This window comes from Numida meleagris, chromosome 1 (assembly GCF_002078875.1).
Source record: "Numida meleagris isolate 19003 breed g44 Domestic line chromosome 1, NumMel1.0, whole genome shotgun sequence".
NCBI lineage: Eukaryota > Metazoa > Chordata > Aves > Galliformes > Numididae > Numida > Numida meleagris.
In genome coordinates this window covers 166,970,718-166,995,143 of record NC_034409.1, presented here as the reverse complement: position 1 = coordinate 166,995,143, position 24,426 = coordinate 166,970,718, and the positions used below count along the sequence as shown (strand labels likewise).

The 24,426-nt window shown below is 47.5% G+C and overlaps 2 protein-coding genes across 7 annotated transcripts in view; one reads left to right on the top strand and one right to left on the bottom strand.

Moving 5' to 3' along the window:
* The window catches only part of CAB39L (calcium binding protein 39 like), a 69,599-nt gene extending 63,672 nt beyond the window's left edge, over nt 1-5,927 (top strand). For all 6 annotated transcript variants that reach the window (XM_021376433.1, XM_021376427.1, XM_021376417.1 and 3 more), the window contains one exon: nt 4,589-5,927. In XM_021376433.1, coding sequence (XP_021232108.1) covers nt 4,589-4,768 — 180 coding nt within the window. In that variant the 3' untranslated portion in view covers nt 4,769-5,927. The remainder of the gene's footprint in view (nt 1-4,588) is intronic.
* CDADC1 (cytidine and dCMP deaminase domain containing 1) lies at nt 7,104-23,810 on the bottom strand. The gene is made up of 9 exons (XM_021376394.1): nt 23,629-23,810; nt 18,336-18,430; nt 16,648-16,825; nt 15,262-15,840; nt 14,438-14,487; nt 13,233-13,402; nt 12,489-12,678; nt 11,780-11,840; nt 7,104-9,731 (listed from the first exon to the last, which is right to left on the bottom strand). Exons 1-9 carry the CDS (start codon nt 23,717-23,719, stop codon nt 9,658-9,660), a joined length of 1,488 nt encoding a protein of 495 aa, XP_021232069.1. The 5' UTR covers nt 23,720-23,810; the 3' UTR covers nt 7,104-9,657.

Here is a 24,426-nt window from a genome sequence, read left to right as displayed (position 1 = left end):
GAATTTCCTCTTCACATCTAACCTAAATCTCCCCTCTTTTACTTTAAAGCCATTCCCTCTTATCCTATCACTACCAGACTGTGGAAACAGTCAGTCCTCCTTCTGCTTATAAGCTCCCTTCAAGTACTGCAAGGCCGCAGTGAGGTCTCCCCAGAGTCTTCTCTTCTCCAAGCTAAACAAGCCCAACTCTTTCAACCTTTCTTCACAGGAGAGGTGCTCCAGCCCTCTGATCACTATTGTGGCCCTCCTCTGGACTCACTCCATCAGCTCCATGTCTTTCTTGTGCTGGGAGCCCCAGGCCTGGACACAGTAATGCAGATGGGGCCTCACGAGGGCAGAGCAGAGGGGGACAATCCCCTCCCTCTCCCTGCTGCCACCCCTCTGCTGATGCAGCCCAGGATACTGTTGGTCTTCTGGGTTGCAAGTGCACACTGCTGGCTCATGTTCAACTTTTCATCCACCAGGACCCACGAGTCCTTCTTGGCAGGGCTGCTCTCAGTGAGTTCTTCCAGTCTGGGCATGTAGCTGGGATTTCCCTGACCCAAGTACCACATGTGGCACTTGGCCTTGTTGAACCTCATTAGGCTCACGTGGGTTCACTATTCAAGCCTGTCCAGGTCCCTCTGGATGGCATCCCCTCCTTCTGTCATATCAGCTGCACCACTCAGCTTGGTGCTGTCTGTGAACTTGCTGAAGGTGCACTTGTTCCATCATCTGTGTCACTGAGTACTAATCCCAACATGGACCCCTGGACATAGAGATGTTGACCGCAACCCTCTGGCTGTGGCATTCCAACCAAATGGACTCATTAGGAAAAGCTAACGCATTCTCCCTTCTCCCTCAGATGCACCCCAGTGGGGTCTCTTGGAGCTGAGTGCGCTGGCATGCACCAGCTCTCTCTGCACTGCTCCCGTGAGGAGGTGTCAGCCCTGAGCATTCACGCTCTGAGGAGCAAATGGTGGGGAGGGCTCTGCAGCTCCTCTGGTGGGTTTGTGAAGCTGTGAGCGGAGCCTGCTGCCCGCTTGCCCAAAGGGGAGAGCACAGCTTCCGATGTACACGAGCGTGGTACAGGTCACCCTGTGACCCAGTGCGTTTACAGATAAAGACTTCATGCAAACAAATAGGTTATTTTGAGGAAAACACCCTGGAGTAGCAAGTTGGGATTATGTAATCTTTGTTCTCAAGCAGACATATAGCAAGATATATTTTACTGTGTACGTCTAAAAATAGAGTGAGTACACAGTGTTTTGTGACCTCGGTTTCATTCCTCCATTCCCTTTCGTGCATGCTGCAGCGCTGCCTGCTCTGCACATGGTCACACAGTGGGGCCGTCCTGATGCTGTCCCCTGGGTCTGACCCGCAGCCAGCTGCGCGGCGCTGCATCTTCTCCATCTCTCAGCTGCAGAGTTAGTAGGGCGAAGTGCTCCGCCGTCAGCAACGTGAGCTGCAGGGCACTTCTGTGCGCAGTTACCTGACACGGCGGTGGCGTGCGACCCCCAGTTGAAGCCTTAAAGCCTCCACGTGGGGTCATCCAGCGCCATGCTCACCTCTGCTGGGCTCCCCGAGGACGGCGATGGCCGCATCGTAAGGAAGCGAGGCCGGATTCTCTCACAGAGTGATTTCAGTGTATGACTTCTCATGCAGAAGAGAGTGAGAGTTCCACTTCGGGCAACTTCTTCGGAGTTGATTTTTCATTCCAGTCCTTTTAAAAATATTCACTAAACAGGACGGTGCGGAAAGGGCTATTTTTAGGGTTGGAATTTTAATATGGGTGCTCTTTGTTTTGGGTCTCTCTCATGTATCAGAATTAAGTCCCTTATAATAAAGCCATAGGTGAAGGAGACTGTCCCCGAAGTGTTCTAGCTTCAGTGAAACCTCATTTCAGTGAAAATGAAGCGTTCGTAATGATGGCTGTTTACACAGCTTGATCTCCGAATGGGGGGGGCCATTTACAACAGAACCTTACAGGGGTCCCGACCCTGGGCTGCATGAAGTTGCTGGGTCGATACTTGCAGAAGTGATTTTCCTTGCTTGGCTGCGGCATTGAATGACATCTCAGGAATTTTCTGGTCCTTTACTGTTCTCTCTTTGCGAGTCCCCGCCGACGCTGAGCAGGACATTCTGTCAGGGTGGTGTAGTCTGCCAGCTTTGCAAAGGGAAGACAGTAATCCATAAGTAATCAAGCAGAGGGAGAAACAGGATGTGACATCCTCTATTGAACTGAGTTCTTTACTTACTGACTTTGGTAATGCCCATTGTAGAGCGAGTTTGAAATGCTGGTTTACCCCTGAAACCTCGAAGTTCTGTCTGCTGGTCACAGAGTGGGAATTGAACTCCAGAATGAGAAACTTGCGGCAGTGTTCTGCTGGGTTGTTTTCCTCACCCCTGCCTCAGGCCTTGCATTGCTTTCCTTAAAGGAAGCTGTCCAGGTGCTGTGGGGCTTATCCCAGCCCAGGTGCTGGAAGTTTCTGGCCTCCATCAGCGTGGGTTGGGGCTGCTGTCACTGAGCCAGAGCCGAGCATTCATACCACGAGACCTCAGGATTAGTGTTCCCTAGATAAAGCACAGGGTGAAAAACAGCCAAGTGCATTCCGATTTACATCTCCAGACTCTTTATTTCTCAGACTGTGGGAAAACAACAGATCAGTAGCAGAACATCCACATTATTTGCAAGGGAATGGGTATTGCGTTCATAGAATCACTGAATCATTTAAGTTGGAGAAGACCTCTAAAGAACATCTCATCCAGCTGTCAGCCCATCCCACCATGCCCACTGACTGTGTCCCTGAGTGCCACATCTGCCCTTTTCTTGAACGCCTTCAGGGATGGTGACTCCACCACCTCCCTGGCAGCCCGTTCCAATGCCTCACCGCTCTTCCTGAGAAGAAATGTTTCCTAATATCCAACCTGAACCTCCCCAGATGTTGCAGGCAGCAATCTGCTACTGCCAGCCCATCAGGTGTGTGTGTGTGGGGGGGGACTGTGAAGCAAATGCCCAGGGGCTGGCAGCTGTGGCCAGATTTCGCTTTGTGAAGGACTGGAGCACCGTGCAGGACAGCTGTTCCTGGGGGTAGCTGCCCCAAAGGGATCCCTGGGAGTCCAGGCTGTGGACGCTGCTGTAGGTGGAAGCTGTAGGTGGCATAAAGCTGTAGATGTCCCCGTTCATTGCAGAGGGACGGCGGCCTGGCCACGCACAGGTCACTGCGTGCATTGTGCCTCATGTAACACAGCTGCGTGCGCAGCTCCCACATGGCAGGACACAGCCCGGGTCTGCATGTGGGCAAAAGGGCAGGAGGGGAAACCTGCAGGGAGCTGTGGGGCTGGGCTGAGCGGCGGTGCCGCCTGCGCCGGGCTGGACAAAATGCCATTCCGTGCTGTCAGCAGATGTTTGTTTTTATTCTGGTTTGAACAGGCTCAGAGGGAAACTGGCTGTTTTCCAGTTCTGTCCATCCTTAATTTCTTCTCGTTGGGTAGAGAATAGCTCAAGTTATTTGTGTCGTTGCACAAGCGCTCGGCACTGTTTTGTTGACCGGCCATGGCAACCTCGGCACCGGCCCACATGGGAAGCTTCTCTGGGGGACGGGGTGCTCCGGCTGAGCCCCTGTCTCCTTGGCCTCCTTGGGTCCCTGGGAAGAGCCTGGCACTGCCAGCCTCGAGTTCCTGTTGTCCATATGCTGGAGAAAATGCAAAAGCATCAGCGCAGGGGTGATGTTCAGTGCTGTGGGTTTTACAAGAGGGAAAGTGAGAGCAGCTCAGCTTGGCCTTAACAAGCTGCTATTTGACAAGAGCAGTACGCCCACGGTGCTGGTGAGCGTCTGGGTATCCCATCACAGAGCCATAGAGTAGTTTGGGTTGGAAGGGACCTTAAAGCCCACCCAGACCCAACCCCCTGCCGTGATCAGTGCCACCCAGCAGCTCAGGCTGCCCAGGGCCCCATCCAACCTGGTCTTGAGTGTCCCCAGGGATGGGGCACCCACAGCTTCTCTGGGCAGCTGTGCCAGGGCCTCACCGCCCTCTGAGTGAAGAATTTCCCCCTGAGGATTGCCCACCTCCCTGCTGAGCCCCGCACCCAGACCAGAGCTGGGTGCACCCGCAGCGCTGCTCCGCCCGCTGTAAATTTCCATGCTGCCGGGAGCGGATTAGGCCGGGGGAAGCAGAGCCTCTGACGTGTCTTCCAAACCAAAACAAAGCTGGCAAGGCTAATTTTAGGCCTGGGTTAGTATGGAAAGGATATCAAAGCTGACACGGAGCTTTCCCGTTCTCCTCGTAATTAACGAATGTCATAAGTCTTAGATGTGGGGGAGGCTGAGAATGGCTAGCCCGCTCTCAACAGCTGGGTTTGCAATCAAGTGCTTTATCAACAAAGAGTAAAACAGAGGGGAAACGACTCCAGACGCAGGCGCAGCTTTGCTCCGGGTGGCACGGCACCAACAGGTCGGTAGCTCCGCGCCCTGTGCCCTGGGACAAGGTGTGCGCGGTGCTGCTCTGCCAGCCCGCATGGCTGGGGAGCAGTGGCCGGGGGCAGCGCTGTGACTGACAGCTCCTCTCCCTCTTCTCTCCCCGCCGCGCCTGCTTTGTGCGCACGCAGGTTTTCGTGGCCAGTCCAAACAAAACACAGCCCATCGTGGAGATCCTGTTGAAAAACCAACCCAAGCTCATCGAGTTTCTGAGCAATTTCCAGAAAGAGAGGACGGATGACGAGCAGTTCACCGACGAGAAGAACTACCTGATCAAGCAAATCCGAGACTTGAAGAAGCCGACGGCGTGAAGAACTCCGCTCGTTTTCCACTGTAGGCATTAATCTCGTTCGTCAAGTTCCTCAGTGTCCCTTAAACACCACAATAGTGCTTGAGAAGGCACAGCAAGTGCCTGGGTTTTTTATTTTGTCTTTGTTCCTAGGTGTCAAGAGTATAGGGGTTTTACATGAGAACTAAAAGAAAAAAAACAACAACCTAGAATAATATATTATTTTTAATCAAGACTATAGTTATTTATGTCAGTTTAGAATCCCTCTGTACTAGAAGCCGGTCTGCCAGATTTCCGTGTGTGCTGAAGGAGGACAAACCTCTGTGCTTCTCTCTGTCAGCAGGCTCGTGCTGGGAGCACACAAAGAGCTCCTCCGGGCCGATGCTTTCCCTCTGCACCCGTAGCTGTGACTTTGTTCTAGTGCTGCACACACACACGACTGTGAAAGAGTACATTTGTCTCTGGAGTTAGCTGCAGTTACAGATTCTGCTTTTTTCGGCCAAAACAGTGGGAGATTAAACAGCAGCAGCAGTCACGTTTTTACTTTGTGTTCTTGTCTTTAAGCTTTCTTTAACCCTAGATCAGAGGTTTTTCTGTTCAGTCTGTGCTGGGGAGATGGACGAAGACACCCGGCCAGGCAGAATCACGCACCGCAGGGTGCCCAGCGGGACGAAGGCGAGAGCAGCTCTCTTGGGGAGACGTGGCCTCAGCACAAGCTGCCGTGTGGCCCCGGGGAGAGCTGAGAGCACGGGCTGGGTGCTCCCATCAAGCCGAGGAGCCGTGGAGCAGCCCCAAGGCTGCTGCTTGCCTGGTGTTTTCTCTCCCTGCTCATTCACGTGTGGATTCAGGTTCCGCGGCGGCAATCATTGCACTGCTCACGTTTGAAGTTGAATAAGCTCTGTGATCCAAACAGTGTTTCCCAGGTGTGTTGGGACAGAGTGGGGGTCTTCTGTTTTTCAGTGGGAATGAAGGTGTTCTCTGGGGCTTCATCGGGACGTGGAGTTTGAGAGCAAGGAGTGGAAACTGAGTTTTTCTTGCCAGCTGAAGTCCTGAGTTGTTGTCCTGTTTGTTGTAAAGCCGTCGTGCAGCCAAAGCTGGAGCTAATGCTTCCTCGAGGAAGGCGAAACTGAATTGTGAAAATGGAGCAAGGCTTTTTCCTTCATTAAAACTGTTGTATATTGGGGTGACTGATACTTTTATTTATGTGCTTTAGAGAAGGGATGAAACTGAACAGATTGTGGAGTCAGGGGTTTGTGGTTTTTTTTTTTTTTTTTTTTTTTCAGATGTCAGATATACACAAAAAAAAATGTACATCTTAGTTGCCTGGAATTTAAAAAGAAAATATTTACCAGCTATTAAAGGCATGATTAGCAATTAAGCTGTATCTCTACGACTGGTTTTTTTTTTTTCCCCCTTGCCCTTCGGGAGAGCCAGGCTGCGTGGTGCCAAATTCTTTCTGTCCCTTTCCCGGCAGCCTGGGCTGCAGCACAAGGAGAGGTGATACCCACTGCCGCTGCTGGCGTGAGCAGAAAGTGCCCAGCTGCCGTGCTCTGCCCACCGTGACGGCGGCCGTCCAAGCACAGCAGGAGGGGCTGGTGGAGAGGCCGTGCTTGTGGGAAAGAGGGAGGACAAAGGGGTGGTCTTACATTAAAAGGGCTTCTTGGGATGCTCGCAGTTTATCATACAAGGAATCTCCCCTGAAGTGCGATAGTGCAGAGTTGCCTTTTCGTTGGGTCATCTCCAAGCTCAACTTGCACAGCTCTTTGAAAGGAGGAAAAAACAAAAGAAATGGTGAAGGGGACACGAAGCACCGTGTTGCTGTTTGACGGCAGGTGGGGGCACATCCCTCGTTAAATAAAGATGGGGTCTTCGAGCTCAGCATTTCCCCAGATCAGCAGCTGGGGGAGCTGTGGCTGCAGGACTGAGCTCAGTGTGAGGACGGAAAGGCGGCGGTGGCTGCGTGCTACCACCTCCTGTAAGAGAACAAAACTGCAGAACACAGAGCAGCACGTTGCGCCCAGTGTCTGAAGATGCTCGTGTCCAGGTGGCCGACCGTGCCCTCGGTACGCGGCCTGCAGAACTGGCACTGTGCAGCCTGGGAAACAGAAGGAGCCCAAGGGCCATCAGTGCAGTGTTTGACAACATCTCTCTGCTGTTCCCTTGCTGTGCAGAACACAGTCAGCTCCACATGTGTGGCACGGTGACCGGCTCCATTAGTGACACAACCACCTGCATCTGTCAGAAACTGGCAAGCACCATCTGCCCACTTTGCCTCTCCAGTCTCCAAGCGATGTCGCTTGCCGGATCCAGGCAATTAAAGCCAAACGTTCTATTTAAAGCTCAGCAATACGCTTCACTACTTACTGCTGGAATCATTTATTAGCAGAAAACATCTTTTGCTGTAAGGCAAATGATTAGCAGAGAATTTCAGTAATTCTCGGTCAAGAGGCCAAACTGTTAGCAGCAGCTCATACCTGCAATTGAAAGGACTGCTCTGAAATGAATGGAAGAGACAAAAAAGGCAGACAGAAATTTCATAGGTATATATAAAATATATAGCTTTTACATTTCTTAATGTTAAATACATTTTCCTTTCGATGTAAGAAACAAACACCCTAGAGTTCACTTGCAGAAGCACTGCAGGAGATGCCCGACCTCGTGTGCCTCCCCTGGGCGAGCAGATGAGATGCAGAGCAGCGCCTGCACAGCCTGCGGGCCCAGAGAAAGCCCCAGCCACATTCTTCCTACACTGCAATCCCAGCAAGAAACAAAGCAGAGTTAGACCGGCCATCAGAACCCATAGACATTTGTGAACCTCTGGAGGAATCTGTCCAAAGACAGCGTGACAGCAAGTCAGGCTTGCAAGCCTTCGGTCTTAAAAGCAATTCTGAGCTTCTCAGAAAGTTTTGTACAAAAATCTCCTTTTTAAAAATCAATAAAAACGGAAGGTAAAATCTTAACCCCTCGTGAAGGTTACCAGCAGCATCCACTGCAGTGCAGTTATTTAACGTGTGCCATACTTGATGTGTACATCGTGATTCACCTCTCCATGTACCCAGGCCACCTACCACCTTTCAGGGACTTTTCAATCTCAGCCGTTCCTGTAAAGACACAGACTTCTCTGCCTGTTCTGATACCAGCTGACCGATGAGGATAAAACCTCAAGAGGCTTAAACCTGCACCTGCTTTTTCCCCTGCTTCTACCTCAGGCAGGAGAGCACTACTGATGGGTGATGGAAACACGAAGGTTTCATGGGTATGGGGAATGCTTTAATCTAGAGAGTGTTCTTCTAATCTGTAGAAAAAAACAAGAGTAATCACTCTAACACAGGATGCTTACAAGAAGTGGAAGGAAAGCAATATGACAAAGTAGAATATTTGATTTAAAACAGATTATAAAGATAGTCTTGCTTATGAAGCACCAATATCCAACTTCAACCTCAAATGGAAGTTACAAGCAATGAAACTTGATGAGGAAGAAAATCAGTTTGTGAGGTTTGCATGACATCCAGAACAGAAGCATCCTCCCCAGGCCCAAGCAGGACTCTGTCTGACAGATGAGGCACAGATCTCCTGCAGCTGGACCTGCTGGTCCAGGATCTCAGCCCCTGTGCTCTGGACCACAAGACCTGGTGGCAGTTCAGTTAGAGAAATGGCAGTTTAGGTATTTCCTCATGAGCTACAGTGCAAATGCACTTTTTTGAGGTGTGATGCAAAAAGTGGATTTCACCATCCTTCCCTTGGTTGACAAATGGTGATATTTTCATCCCGGTCCTGGGAAAGGAAGCCGTGTGCTCCCTGCTTAGCAGGACAGCAGTGGTGGTGATCAGCCACTTGCCTGGCAAGATTGCTGCCGCTGATGCTGCACACACCTCTCTCCCAGCAGCCTGAGGCTGTCTTCATTTTCACTAGACTGAGAGACAGCCCTTCCTCCAGCTTCACTAAGAACAAATTCTCACGGTGCTAAGAGGATACAAGCATTCCCCAGTTGTGATATGAAGTTACTTGATAGGCCGTAAGGAATCTCAGCTCCTCGCTGGAGTTCCAAGCATCAAGAAGCTACCTTAAATTGTAGGACCAGACTGGGTGAGAACAAACTCCCTGCAATTAATGCCATGTTAATAGTGCTTTGCATGCTGTACCATCACAGCTTTGTTATCCAAAGCCTACAAGGAACAAAGAGAAACTAGAGCAGAATCTTAGGACACGACTCTCTTTCCATGTTTTTAAGGGTGGCAGCAAAGGTCTAGACTGATTCAGATGGGATGCGCTTGAGGAAGCACAAAGAACACACCACAGCAATGCAAGTACCGCAGAAGAAAACAGCTGTGCTGCTATGGTAATTGGAAGAAGTTACATATGAGAGACAAACTTAATCTCCAAATCACTTATCTAGCGACCATTTCTGTCCCAGTGGCAGTGTCTCCATTATACAAGTGGGCTGAGAAGCAAAAGCCACTTTCAGGAACTGGGCTAGTTACAGGTGATGACTTATCTACCATTTTCTTGGAGATTCCCTCGAGTACTCTACTTGAACCACGGCTTATTTCTGCATTCTGCTAACCCAGAACTTAGAAATTCATTCCCTCAATCCCTCCACCAAGCAAAGAGATAACATTTTATTATTCCTCTGACCTACCAGCAACAAATTTCAGTACTTGTTTTTATGCATTAACAATGATTTGCCACCCAATTACTTTCATAGAAAATACAAGCAGCACTTTTTCCCCAGGAATTTCTAAATTAAAAAGACCTTCAAGTAATTCTGTAAAACATTCAAGGCATCATAAATAAACTTATTCTAAAAATCACTTTCCAAACAATAAATAAAATCCTTTGTTATTTGAAAGTGCAAACAGGCTGCGTTATAAAAAGTACAGAGCAAGACTGCAGAAGTGCTTCATTAATTATTTAGCAGTGACCAAGACACAGTTTCTTGTTCTGGTGCTGCTGGTCATCTATTGATTTTGTCTTCTGAACTCCATCTAGAGAAAAAACAAAAGTGAAATGTTAATACAAGAGGAAATATAGTCTAAATACTCAACACATACAGGCACACTGGAATAACACTGGGTGGGGATGGGAGAGACTGCCTTCTATCCCATGAAGGCATCACGCAATAGTCATTGCCAAGAGGAGTGTATTACAGAAGGAGAGCAAATTAAAACAGTTCAGTGTTGAAAACGGAAGCGTGCCATCCTAAAGAAAACACTGTTAGAGAAATGAACCCCATTAAAAAGGTGTCAAACAAAAGTACCACTGGGTGAATCTTTCTCCAGCTGAAAACCATTAGGGCACGGAGGGACAAACACACCCTGACATCACGCAGCGATTACTAAACATTACCCTGAAGCCTTCCCTCCCTCTTTCTTCCCACGACCCATAAGGAAATTGCTGCAAAGAGACTTCTCCACAGCTCTCCACCTGTTAGGAATTAGCTTGTGGTATGTAGCTATCCATGTGCTACAAAAACACCTGCAGTTGTGTTTATGCCCCTAGCACGGTGCTCAGGGCTTGGAGCAGCTGCCAGCTCTCCACCTTTTCTGCTTGAAGCACAACAATTATTTAACTTATTTTTCCATGTGGTTTTCATCTCGGGCTGAGGAACATTTTAAGGACTGGTGGCTGATAGTACCAGGGCTGCTCCAAAAGTAATGCCTCCTATTTTACTAGATTGGCCCATGACGGCAGACGGTGGTGGTATGGCAGTAGAGGTTGAACCTTCCCACCAATATCCCATTGCATGTTGTTGCTGTGTGACAGATGGCAGCAGAGGGGCACTCTGACAAAATCCATCTGACATGGAAGCGCAGATGAAGCAAAGGTGTGTCACGGAATTCCCCCATGCAAAAAAAAATGGCACCCACTGACATTCATCGACACTTGCAGAACGTTCAAGACGCAGCCCTCAGTGGGTAAAGTGATGCACACTGTCCTTTGGAACAGGAAAGGGGTGATCCTTACAGATCTCCTGGAACTCAGAAAAACCATGACATTGCAACCGCTACATTGCAATGCTGAAGGCTTGGACTTCCAGAGAAGACAAATTTTCTTTTGCAACACAGTAATGGCAGGCCTCAGTTTGAAGATTGCAGAGCAAATTGCCAATCTTAGCTGCACTGTCCCACTACACCCACTGCGTAGTACAGATTTGGCACGTTCTGACTTCCAGCTGGTGATGAAAGACAGACTGTGTGGGCAACATTTTCCTAGCAATGGTGCCATCACAGCAGCTGTGAAACAGCGGTCACCTCTGCTGGTACAGATTTTTACAAGCATGGCACGCAGGCTCTTGTTCATTGCTGATGAAAATACACAGTTAATTGTGGTGACTATGTTGAAAAACAGTGTTTTGTAGCTGAGAATTTGCTGTAACAAAGTGTTATTGGTCTCTTTGTATCTGTTGCAGTTCCCATGGAAACACATAGGCGGCATTACTTTCAGAGTGACCTACGTACACGCCAGTGCTAGGACCCCTCTGTAGCACACAAAGGCTTCAGCATAACATGCTGCTTTCAGAAGGTGGCAGCTCCCTTGCTACAGGAATGCAGGTGGACAAGGAGTTGGGGACCTGTGCCCCAGTTACCATCAGAGATAACAAAAATGAAGGGAAAAAAATGATGTATATATAAATGTTCACTGAAAAACACTGCTGTCGGTTCTCCTTCATTTAAATGACTCAGAGTCTAATTTCTTTGGAAAAGAATGGCACTCCAAGTCCCTTAAGATCTTCATAGGACACAACATAAAACATGGTAACACAGTCTGAAATGATCTAAGTGCAAAATAGCATTTGTCAATCTTAACAGCAGCATTACTAGATTTTGTAATGTGTGCAAGTGCCAAGCATTTGCTAAAACAAGCTTACAGTTTTGACTTACCATCAGTTCATCTATTCAAAAAGTTTAGAGAAGCGTTCACAGAAAAATGTAACTAACTGAAATCAATCCCCAGAGGAATTTAGGTTTGTTTAAAGCTTGATCTTACTTACAGATTTCGGTCATAAAACAAATCAATGAAAAAAACCACTTACTTTCCCTTGTCGTAGGATCATGGAATTCAGTGGCATTAGGGTGGAATGGATTTAGTTGCCACTGGTAAAAGAAGAAAAAAAAAGTTTATTTATTCCAGAAGACAGAAGAAAGAGCAAGGGGAGAGAGAAGTACCCTTCAGTCCTTCACTGTGAGCTAGGAAAACAAGGGCTCCCCCTTAAACACACACTTCCTTGGGGATAAAAGAACTCTTAAGGCTTGTGTGGCCATTTATTCCCCTGAGGAGGGGAAACGAGCCTGCCCAGACTAACAGTACTGCAGTTTGGGATGGTGAGCACCCTGAGCACAGGTGCACTCAGCCACCTTCAAAACCCACCACAGCTCTTTGGGGAGCTGCAGGAGGGGCCTGTGAAAGCACGCAGCTGTCTCCAACACCAGTGTCATGCTGTAGCATGGACGTCTGAGCAGAACTTGGGCGTGGTGAACTGCCATGTCAACAGGCAGCAACAAGTCAGAGGGCAACGTGCAAGGAAATGACACCCCAGAAAACAGGCACGCTCAGCCCCACCACCTGCCATATGGCACAGCACTCCTCCCCAGTGCTTCCAGAGCAACCTCTCGGTGCCACTCACACTTCATTAAACAGCACAAGAGAATGCTCCTGTATGCCAGCTCTGTGACCACTCACTCCACCCTCCCACTAATGCCGCACGCAGGTTTTAGTACATAGCACATATTTGAGACACTTACAGTAAATTTGCTTACACCCTCCAGTTCACCAAACTTCATATACGATATGTCTGCTTTCTTTTTTCCAGCATCAACATCTCCTGCATAGATTTGCTTGATACCAGCCCCTTTGATTAAAGGGACACATTCATCACAAGGACATTTGGTCACAAATATCATGCTTCTCTCGTCCGGCTTTATTTCTCGACACCTACAAGCAGTCAGAGAACAAAATTTCAGAATTTACACCTTGATAGTTTTGGACAGTGACAACAGGAACAAGCAAAGAAGTGCAGCGCTGCCTAGCACCCGCTCTCAGAATCAGCTCACTCCTGCTCAAGTGCAGGAGCATGCAACACCACCTGGTTTGGTTTTACTACCTGGGAATGAAATGCCCCTCCTGCCTTTCCACACACATCACATCTAGTGTCAGGAGCCTCAGCAAACGCCACGCGTCCATCTTCCAGGTTATAGCATGGTCCTGGCAGGAACCAGAGGCAGTGGCCTGGATTTGAAAGACGGCTGCCCCACACTGGAGCGAATATCCTTTCAAAACCAAGTTCACTTAGATTCTGTCTGAAGAAAGCCCCCAGCTGACTGTGTCTGTGCACATCCCCGTCCTGCACCGTAAGTATAAACAAGACTGTGACTGCAGTCCGCACTGCAATCCACATTTCTTCACAGTGACATCATGCTTTTGTCATCAAATTGTTTCTGAACTGTCTCATCTCTCTTTTTTTTTGGTGGTGAAAATAAACTCATTACCTGAATGTCAAGGCATTCTGCTCAGCGTGTATAATATATCGGAACTTCCTGATTTCCCGATCTTTTTGCTTATCATCCATGTGTGGAAAATCAGCATACTCAGATCCAGCAGGAAAGGCGTTGTAACCACAGCCCACAAAATACATCGCTCCTGTTCCATCGCAGCTTCTCTGCAACAGTAAGCAAATTATGAAATTCAGAGATGTTTAAACTGAGAACTAAGTCAAAGTGTTGTGCAATGGATGCTTTCACATTGCGTTTAGTATGCAAGCATTGTAAGTTCATGCCAAGTTATAGCAGTTAAAAGAGAACTCAGCTCCTGCCAACTGCTGCATGTCTGCACAGAGCTGTTCCATGAAGCCACGCAGGCAAACTGCATCACCACAGACAGCAGAGCGCACCGGGTTCTAAAGGCTTCCCTTTTAGCAAACAAAAAGCGTAAAGGATTTGGCCAGTTCAACTTTCTGCAATGTGCAGAATGACAGAAAGCTGGTCCCTTGTGTGCTAGGCACAGCTGTACCTGTCTCTGAACAGCCTCAGGACTATAGGGCTGACAACGCAGCAATCAGTGACTGAACAAAGAACAAGAAACAAAGCAGCAATAGGCAGCTGAAGACTGAAATGCTAAGAACCAAAAGAATAGCAGGCTGCAGCTGCATGCAGAATAAGGCTTCCTGGGCTGATAGCATGCATGATCAGAGACACAAAGGAATCAAATTTGTATTTTTTGACGAGAAAAAGCACAGTAACAATATTTGCAGAAAAATATCACTCTGATCCTTGCAACAACAATCCCCAAGAGACTGTCAGGCTACACTTGCCCTGAGACCTCTCCAAAAATAAAGCTGCAAAGAGGAACCACACAGAGTATGCAGCTGTGAAAAACTTCATAGCTGGGGCACCTGGAACACTAACAACTAGGGAAGCAAGCATGCTGAAAAGATAGGCAGATATACTGTGGCACTGACTGAACTAATTTATGCTCCTCCTCCCTCTTGAGAGCATAAGCAGTGAAAAGCCTTCAACTTAAGTACCAAACGGTGAGAAGTACAGGGCTTTACACAGCACTGTATGTGTGTACAAGTTTACACACGGGTTCAAAGCAAATGTTTACCCATTATTCAAAGTAGAAGAAACACAAACCCAGAGCAGATACAAGTGACTGAATTGTGAGGGCAAGAGAAAGCAACTTTTTAAATACTTACTGATTTTTCTTCTGCCCAAATAATAGCTCCGACTCCTGTTTTATGATCCTCTGAAACGCATAAATTTTAGAAGTAAATAACAAATAAGGTTCTTCTAAGTTATGTATAAACTGATATATTACATCCTAGAGTAAGGAATAACATTCACGGTTGTTCTGTGGACAGGAGAAATGAACGCAGGAAGACCAAGAGCTTCAAAGTCGTGGGAGTCTACTGCAAAAGCTGGAGGTGCTTCAACAGCAAGACCAGCCATTCTAAGACTTTGCCAGGTACATCTTTGACTGATGCTGAGAAGCAACCAATATGTAGACAAGAACACATGTGCCAAGAATACATGCAGACTGGCACGATGATCTGAGACTGCAAACCAACAAAACCCCACATTTATTACTTACTTGCTGCCATTCCTTCAATATATGGTTCTGCAGTCTGAATTCCTATCAAAACTAGATTTATTTTACTCGATTCAGAGAAAAATGTTAACAATTGGACTTTTGAGGGGTGTTTCCTATCGCTACCACAGAAATCTGGGACAGAACTTCCCATTATATGACATGGAAGACTTTCATGGAACTTGGAAACCTTTCCTAGTTGCTGCTGATGAGAGTCTCAACCAGTTAAAACTTAGTGCATCAAGGTAACGAAATATTCTACTGATGAATACTGTCATTCTAATTTATAGGTGAACAACACCCTCATCAGATATATAATCATTTTCACTAATAATACTCAAACTAGGAAATTCAACAGAAGCAGCAAGACTGAAATAATCAGGAACTCACTCACACGAGCTCCATTCCTATTCCACTGCTGTAAGGACTCACCTGTCCGGCAGGCGAGCAGCCTGGCTTGTACCATGCAGTGCCTGGCAATCTCCTGGGGCAAGCCCTGATGGTACGTCTCATTTGTTGGCTGTGGTTCGCTGCTGTAAAATCCAAAGCAACCAAAGACAGGGACGCTGGCAGCCACCGTGGCCAAGACCAAGACCAGATCCTTCATGTTTTGCCTAAGATTGCTGAAGTACGGATTTTCACAGAGGTTCTCCAGTCCTATTGTCATCAATATTTGCTTGTGCGTTTCCTCGTTTGAAATCAGGAATAAACTTTCATACTCTTTTATTCTCTCTTGCCTACACGCGGTATAAAAGTCAGTACTAAAGTCAGGCTGAGATTTTGCTATTTTTTGAATAAAATCAAGCTTGGTGGAAGTTTCTTCAATAAACTGCACCATGTAGCACACCAAGGGCTGAAGCAGCACACACACCCGAGCACGGCTATTTGACTTCAGCCTTTCTACTGCTTTGGCATCAAGCTTTGCATCACCGGTCGTCACAGGATTGGATGCCTCATTCTGCAAGCTGATTTCAGGATCTGCAGGCCAGTAAGAAATCCTGTTCACCCCAGCTGGAAGAAAACATAATGCAGAAAAAGAAGCTATTTAAGTACAGTGGGACACAAGCCTCAAAATCAACACGTTATTGCCTAACCCTGTTTTTACTCTTTTAAGGCCCCGAGTGCTGCTTCAGGTATGTCTGGGCAATCAGAATGCTAACAGATGCCAGTATCAAGAGCTTACCTGTTTTGATAACCAGATCATAAGGAAAAATGGACATTTCTTAAGTTCTGACATTTTTGTGGCAGCATAATTTTGCACCTTACCTATAACAGTTACATTGCCAACGCACAAACAAGTCAACACGAATAAAAAATGCTGCTGAGATTCAAATCTAAAACTTACAGCAGGGCTGTATCAGCAGATCCTGTACCAGGAAGTGAATAATCTGTCTTGTCTTCATCTCACTCAGAAAAAGGAAGCCTTGAAGTACTCCCTTGTGATTTCTGCACAGTCTTTTCTCTATGCCACTAATACGCAATGAGAGGACGAATTACAAAACCTAGTCATCAGGCTTAGGGCTGTTCTGGGAGAGTGCAATGGGTATGTCAGAATCTCAGTGCTGCATCCCACACGAGAGACAAGCACCGCAAATAACAGTCGCTGCACAAGGAAATACAGCCTTATTAGCAAACCCAAGGACCTCCATCATCAGTTTCAGGAAATGTACATTCAATAGTGTGGAAAACAACAGTGCAGGCTTCCATAAGCTACCCATCAGTTCTCACAACTGGGACAATCAAAGATAAAACGGGTGTTCTGAAACCACCAATGCTAAGTGTAACATTTATTCCTGCTACACTACAGTCAGCACTTACCATTTACAATCATTTTTAAGCAAGTTGAACAGGGTTTTCTGGAGAAGTAAAGATCACAGTTTTTAAGTCTCGATCCATGTTTAATGAGTGCAATCTGACCAGCATGCAGGTCTGTACTGGAACAATGAAGACCAATAATTGTCATGTTTTTCACGACAACCAGACCGCTCTTCTTTACCTACAGAAAATAATGCATCATTATTAGCATTACGTCCATAGGGATATTACAGCTTTTCCTTGGGTAACACTAATCAGCCAGGACCCCAGTACATTCTTCCTCAGTACAAATTTTGATATGGATCATTAAATAACCTCTATATTATATTTCCACTAAGCAGTGGCGGTGTCTACATGTGGATCTTAATACCTGAGTGCTGCATTTCTGTCAAACTTCCAACCAAGACTTGTCACCAATTCCTTTTTTTTTTCTGACCGTAGTTTTGCCCATTATAAAACTCAGGGGATGCACAGAAAATTCCATCAACTACAACTTAAAGCCTCTCTCAATCATTTAGGTACTATAAGTGCTGATGAATTCAATTTCTGTCTTAATCTTGATCGTCCTGGGATCCAATGGGTTCTCTCGTTTTCTTTCTGTTTCTTCATTTATAGAAATGTTCTAAATAAGCTTAATGGGAAAAAGCCTGCAAGTCATAGACAAGAGCTCTTACATCTGGATTCTCACGTGTTGTAAGGAAACTGAATACTGGCCAGTTTGATGAAGCTGGCCAAACGGATCTCATTATGCAATCCAGATGCAACCTGAACACTTGTCTGTAAGTTATTCAGTTTCTTTGTGGTTACAGAGCTAGGGCTGTACCAAAACCCCACATATAACCCATGTGCCTTTCCTAACTGACTCACTAAATTTCAAACTATATTTGAAGTCTCTATAGCGTTCATCCACCCCTCTTTCACAAACACAGCAATCTAGTCTGGGACATACAGAACTAAACTCTGAAAACTCCTTGTCACCCAAATTCTTTTCTTTTCTTTTCTTGTCCTGGTTGATAGATGTGCAATGGATCTTAGCTCGTAGGTCTGCTGTGCACAAAGAAGTAATCATTTTAAAGAGGATAATAAGAACTCTGATTACAAACAGAGACTCCCTGTTCCAGGACACTCTGCAAACTGCCCAGTACTTTGACATGTAACAGGCAGCTATACAGAAGAATCATTCTCGAGGATGCTTTCTTTCCATTGGCACTAAGGTAGTTACCTACAAGTTCTTGATCAACAAACGTTTTGAGTAGTTCTGTGCACATTTCCTGCATAAGAAAACTTCTCTACAATCACTAACATTGTCATTTTAAGGACTCTCTCTACATCATCAGTCATACCGATCTTAATGATATAACCAGTGGATACTAAGAAATGCACAATATGTACCATGCCTCTGTTGTTATGCTTTTCAAAATAGCCACCAGCATTTTTCACCGTTTGCTTCATCTGTTGGGGCTATATCTTGTCTTTCAAGCTTTTTTCACAGATAGCAGGTACTTTAACTGTTCTGCTCTTTTTCTCTCACCGCTGCTTTTTCTTCTACCTCTAAGTAACACTTGAAAAAAAACCTGTCAGCTTTTTTTCTTTTTTTTTCTGGACTATCTATCCTGTACAGAGTAGTTATGTTGCAAAGCTGTTAGCATTCGTTCAGAAATACCAATGAACAGTAAGCTCTGACATTTTACCTGTGATTTCTTCTGTTGTTCAGCAGAAGGAAAGAGCTCCATCCAGAGACTGAACAAAGTAAAAAGATTGACCTTAGAAAGCCTTGGTATTTGACCTGCCATTAGAAGAAAAAAGAAATAGTTATTAAAGAGTATTTATAAAGAAAAATGGCACTGTTTTAATAACCAAGATGTATATCGTAGTCATGGGGATGCTGTAGAGTAGATGCCAACAACCCTTTCCAGGTGGCACATCAGATTCCACATTTCTTTCCTAGATTAGGTGATACATCTGCCAGGAAGAACACAACCAGAGCTAGAGGCAAGATCATAGAATGGCTTGGGTTGGAAGGGACCTCAAGAATCACCAAGTTCCAACTCCCCAGCCACAGGCAGGGTTGCCAACCACTAGACCAAGTACTAGATCAGATTGCCAAGATGTGGCTGAGCAGCACCTTGCCACTCTTTACCTTTACATGGCAAGATCCTATTTCTTTCAGAAATGTCCAGGCTTCCAGAAAGGAAAAACAAAATCGGGACAAGTTCTATGTTTTACAAATGTCCTCACTGTTCATTAGCTAAACGTGTAAATTTCCGTTCTGTGAAATGATACAGAAGTGTTACAATGCAGCAAGACTTTGCTTACGATGAGAGCTATCATCCGCTTCGATGCCTTAATAAATACTTCTCCCAGCACCAATCCCAACCGCCAGAGTTTTCTAATCGGGCTGGTAGGTAAAAGAAAGGCTTTCCTCGGACACAAATAAAAGTTTTGAAGAATATTTTCCACTTTGGCTGCTGCAGAAACTATATTATCGACCCTTCTGCTATGATAGCAGACAAATCCGCAGTCCTCTTCTGGAAAGCAGGTCAACCCAGAATGTTTGCAGCGAGTTAATTCTACTCAAAGGTGGAGAGCAAGAACCACAGAGTGGATCCCACATAACTTTAGTTCATGTTATCAAATGATTCACAGATGCTTACAGAAATGTGAGACATATCTCGTGACTCAGCTTCAGGCTCACCACATGGAGAGCTATCCCAGCACGCATTACGGTCTTACACTGACACCCTCTGCATGAGAGGACGTGCCACTGTGCAGTCTTCCAGTCACACCAGTTATGGAGAAACCTGTTTCTGAATTTGTACAGTCTGCTTAAATTTTGCTTAGGTTAAAATCTAAACAAAAATTTAAGCCTGTCACTGTGACTGAGTAACCAAAGGGGCAGCAAAGAATCACCACCAACCATCTCGTCCTGCTTTGAGTCTCATCTACTCAAAACTCAGTGTTTTATAGGGTGCAGCACTCAGCATTACCAAGTGTCCCACAGCTGGAAAAGGAGCAAGCACTGCATTGCTCACTAATACTTAGGCCATTCCAGATGTAAAGCAGTTGTTGTGCCTCACATGACTGCTGACAAGGGAGAAGGTTTGTCTAATGATAGAGCGAGATAGAGTGAACCCAGAACATTTAGGACAGCAGTTAAACACATGTAACCCATGACTGGATTTCCATTTTCAGACTGTATTTTTGCAGCATTTTTCATGCAGAAGGAAGAACAAAATTAGGGATTTTGGAAAGCAGCTATAGTCCTCTTAGCAGTACTACTTGATCCCACACTCCTTGGGCTGCACAGCTGGGGCCATTCCCTCATCACACACAAACAGTGTGAGGGGCCCATGGTGAGCACATCAGACGTGCTTGCTAGCAATGTGCACCATAAGTAGCACAAGTGAAGATTTGTCTTCACTTACACTAAAAACAAACACTAAAAGTAATTCTTTTAGCCATATTAAACAAGCAGATTTTATTCTCTTTAAATGGACATTGCACCCTCAGTAAATTGCAGATGACACCAAGATGAGAGGAAGTGTTGATCTGCCTGGTGGTAGGAAGGCCCTACAGGGGAATCAGGACAGGTTGGGTCAAAGGGCTGAGGCCAGTTGTATGAGCTTCGATAAAACCTTAGGTCTTGTTGTGACTCTTAGGTCACAACAACCCCAGGCAATGCTACAGGCTTGGGGCAGATTGGCTGGAAAGCTGCACAGAGGAAAAGAATCTGGGGGTGTTAGCTGACAGCTGGCTCAACACGAGCCAGCAGCGTGCACAAGCAGCCAAGAAGGCCAAAGGCATCCTGGCTTGTATCAACAACAGTACAGCCAGCAGGAGCAGGGAGGTGACCATCCCTCTGTACTCAGCACTGGTGAGGCTGCACCTCAAGTGCTGCATTCAGTTGTGGGTCCCTCATTACAGGAAAGACAGTGAGGCCCTGGACCATGCCCAGAGAAGGGCAATGAAGCTGTGAAGGTCTGGAGCACAAGGCTGATGGGGAGCGGCTGAGGGAACTGGGATTGTTCAGTCTGGAGAAGAGGAGGCTCAGTGGAGACCTTATCGCTCTCTAGAACTGCCTGAAAGAAGTTTGTGGCAAGGTGGGGGTTGGCTTCATCTCCCAGGTAACAGTGATAGGACGAGAGGTAACAGCCTTGCACCAGAAGAGGTTCAGGTTGGATATTCAGAAAAAATTTCTTCGCAGAACAAGTGGTGATGCACTGGCATAGGCTGCCCAGGGAGCTGGTGGAGTCACTGCCCCTGGAGTTGTTCAAGAACCAAGTGGATGTGGCACCGAGGGACACGGATTAGTGGGCATGGCGGGGATGGGCTGATGGTTGGACTGGATGATCTCAGTGCTCTTTTCCAACTTAAATGATTCTATGACACTCGAGTTCACTCTTGTTACAGTTCCTGGTCAGTCACTCACACGTACAGTTCCCAAATGGCAAGCTAAAAAACAGCACAATTTATTTCACCTCACACGCCTACCATCATAATTTCTAAAAGGGATTGCAATTTATCATACAGAGTAGATTCCAAATAGAATATGCCAGAAACAAGTTTGAACTATTGGTTTATTGGACCTAATCTGGGTGCAACATATTGAACACATGAGATACAAATTGAAAAATGTATTGACTTGGCTTCCAGTTGTGAGTAAATATAGATTGATCATGAGAAACAGGAGGACATTATGATGAAAAAGGAAAGAAAGAGGATCACAACTAGCATTCCCATGTATCTGCATCTTTATTCATTTGCTCTTTGCTAGTGAGAGCAAAGCCAGGCATGTTCTTTTCCGATCCATCAAATCCTCCATTTCCCTATTAACACAGCCCATCCTCAATCACAAGACACAATTTTCCTCCTGCAGGTCAAGGACCTCACTGCAGTGAGGCACAGTGTGTTCATGGAGTGCAAGCTGTGAAGGACAATGCTGAAGGTCTTGCAGCAGGGCATATCCGTGAGACGTGGCTCAGTATGTATGCCTAATTTGCAATGTGGGAATTCCTAGTTCAAAGTCTGAATGTCTCATAAGACCGTATCATACAAAAACTAACACTGTTTTGAATGTCGTTTAGGAAGAGATCAGTAACATCCTTATGACCTCAGCATATGGAAAACAGAAGACGTCTGCAGAGCACAACACTCTCTCTTGCTTGAGAGCGAGATTCTCGTAGAGACAGGAGGACACAGCACTCACTGCACGCTGGGAGAGCCAGTAGCCCTCAGCCCAAAGCTGTGTATGAATCACAGAATCATTAAGGCTGGAAAAGACCACTACGATCATCTAGTCTAACTCTCAGCTCATTACCACCATGCCCACTAACCACATCAATCAGTGCCACATCTACATGGTACTTGAACGCTTCCAGGGATGGTGCCTCCACCACTTCCCTGGGAAGCCTGTTCCAATGTCTCATAGCTCCTTCTGGGAAAAAAAATTGTCCCTAATATCCAACCCGAACCTCCCTGGCACAGCTTAAGGCCATTCTCTCCCGTGCTATAGCTGTTACCTGGGAAAAGAAGCCAACCTCTATCTCACCACAACCTCCTTTCAGGTCACTGCAGAGAATGATAAGGTGTCCCCTGAGCATCCTCTTCTCCAGACTAAACAACCAGAGAATGGCTTAGGTTGAAAGGACTTTAAAGATCATTAAGCTCCAACTCTCTGCCATGGGCAGGGCTGCCAACCACCAGTTCAAGCTGCCCAGGGTCCCATCCAACCTGGCCTTGAGCGCCTCCACGGATGGGGCACCCACAGCTTCTCTGGGCAGCCTGTGCCTCGCTGCCCTCTGAGTGAAGAATTTCCTCTTCACATCTAACCTAAATCTCCCCTCTTTTACTTTAAAGCCATTCCCTCTTATCCTATCACTACCAGACTGTGGAAACAGTCAGTCCTCCTTCTGCTTATAAGCTCCCTTCAAGTACTGCAAGGCTGCAGTGAGGTCTCCCCAGAGCTTTATCTTCTCCAAGCTAAACAAGCCCAACTCTTTCAACTCTTTCTTCACAGGAGAGGTGCTCCAGCATTATTGTGGCCCTCCTCTGGACTCACTCCATCAGCTCCATGTCTTTCTTGTGCTGGGGGCCCCAGGCCTGGACACAGTATACTGCAGATGGGGCCTCACGAGGGCAGAGCAGAGGGGAATAATCCCCTCCCTCTCCCTGCTGCCATCCCTCTGTTGATGCAGCCCAGGATACTATTGGTCTTCTGAGTTGCAAGAGCACACTGCTGGTTCATGTTCAGCTTTTCATCCACCAGAACCCACAAGTCCTTCTCCACAGGGCTGCTCTTGGTGAGTTCTTCTCCCAGTCTGTACACTTGCCTGGGATTGCCCCAACCCAAATGCAACCCCTTGCACTTGGCCTTGTTGAATTAGCTTCCTGTGGGCCCACTTCTCAAGCCTATCCAGGTCCCTCTAAATGGCAGCCCTTCTTTCTATTTTGTCAACTGCACCACACAGATTGGTGTCACCAACAAACTTGCTGAGGATGCACTCGATCCCATTGTCTGTGTTACTGATAAAGGTGTTAAAGGGCACCAGTTCCAAGACGGACTCCTGTGGGACACCACTCAAGACCGGCCTCCACCTGAACACGTTGCTACTGACAACAACCTTCTGGCTACGACCATCCAACCAATTTTATTGCCACTGCACAGTCCAGCCACACAATCCCAGTTCCCTCCGCCGCCCCCCATCAGACAGACCCTTCACAGCTTAGCTGCCTCTCTCTGGACACACTGCAGGGCCTCACCGTCTTTCTGCATGGAGGTACCCGCCTCACAGCACCCGGCAGCGAGGTGCAGGAGCTGCCCAAAGCCCGTCCTGGCGACAAGCCGCTCTCCGCTCGCTCAGCACTCAGCCCCAGCCACCCGCAGGCCGCACGCTAAGGCCAGCTGTTAGCGGCCGCTCGCCCCTCACGGCGTGGCGTCCCGCCCCGCCCCAGCGCACCCCGCGGCGGACACGGGGCGGCGCTCACCGGCCATGCTGTCGGTCTGCGTGCTCGCCGCGCTCGCCCGCGGCCCCCTCTCCGCCGCTGCCTCCTCCTCCTCCTCGTCCGCGCCGTGCATCGGTGCCGGTGCCTACCGCTCGCCCCGCCCCCATGGCGCCGCCGCTCCTCCCCTCAGGGCGGTGGAGAGGCTCGGGCGTCCCCATGGCAACCGCCGCTGACGGGCGGGTGCTTCGGCCAATGGGAAGCGGGCGGTTGGAGGTGGGCGGGGCTTTCCGGGGCAGGACGGGCGGGCGGAGGGCTGAGGGGTGGCGGGGCGCTGGGGAGAGCCCAGGCGTGAAAATTTTTCGGTGTAGAGTCGTAGAATTGTTTGAGTTGGGAGGGACCTCTAAAGGTCATCTGGTCCAACGCCTCTGCAATGAACAGGGACATCACAGCTAGATCAGGTGCTCAGAGCCCCGTCCAGCCTGACCTAGGGTGTCTCCAGGGATGGGGCATCCACCGCCTCTCTGGGCAACCTGCGCCAGTGCCTCACCACCCTTACTGTAAAACACACCTTCCTTATAACCAGTCTAAATCTCACCTGTTCTAGTTTGAAACCATTTCCCCTTGTCCTACCACAGCAGATCCCGCTAAAGAGTCTGTCCCCTTCCTTCTTTCAGCCCCCCTTCAGATACTGACAGGCCGCCTCTCAGGTCATCTCAGAGCTTTCTCTTCTCCAGGCTGAACAGCCCCAGCTCTCTCAGCCTGTCCTCGTAGGAGAGGTGTTCCATCCCTTGGATCATTTTTGTGGCCCTCCTCTGGACGTGCTCCAACAGGTCCGTGTCT

Coding starts and splice junctions, on each gene's coding strand:
- CDADC1 (XM_021376394.1), bottom strand. CDS start 23,719: ATGCACGGCGCGGACGAGGAGGAGGAGGAGGCAGCGGCGGAGAGGGGG. Junction 16,826..18,335: donor AACAACAGAAGAAATCACAG/GTAAAATGTCAG, acceptor TATTTTCTGTAG/GTAAAGAAGAGCGGTCTGGT. Junction 15,841..16,647: donor CTTAAAAATGATTGTAAATG/GTAAGTGCTGAC, acceptor GTTTTCTTCCAG/CTGGGGTGAACAGGATTTCT.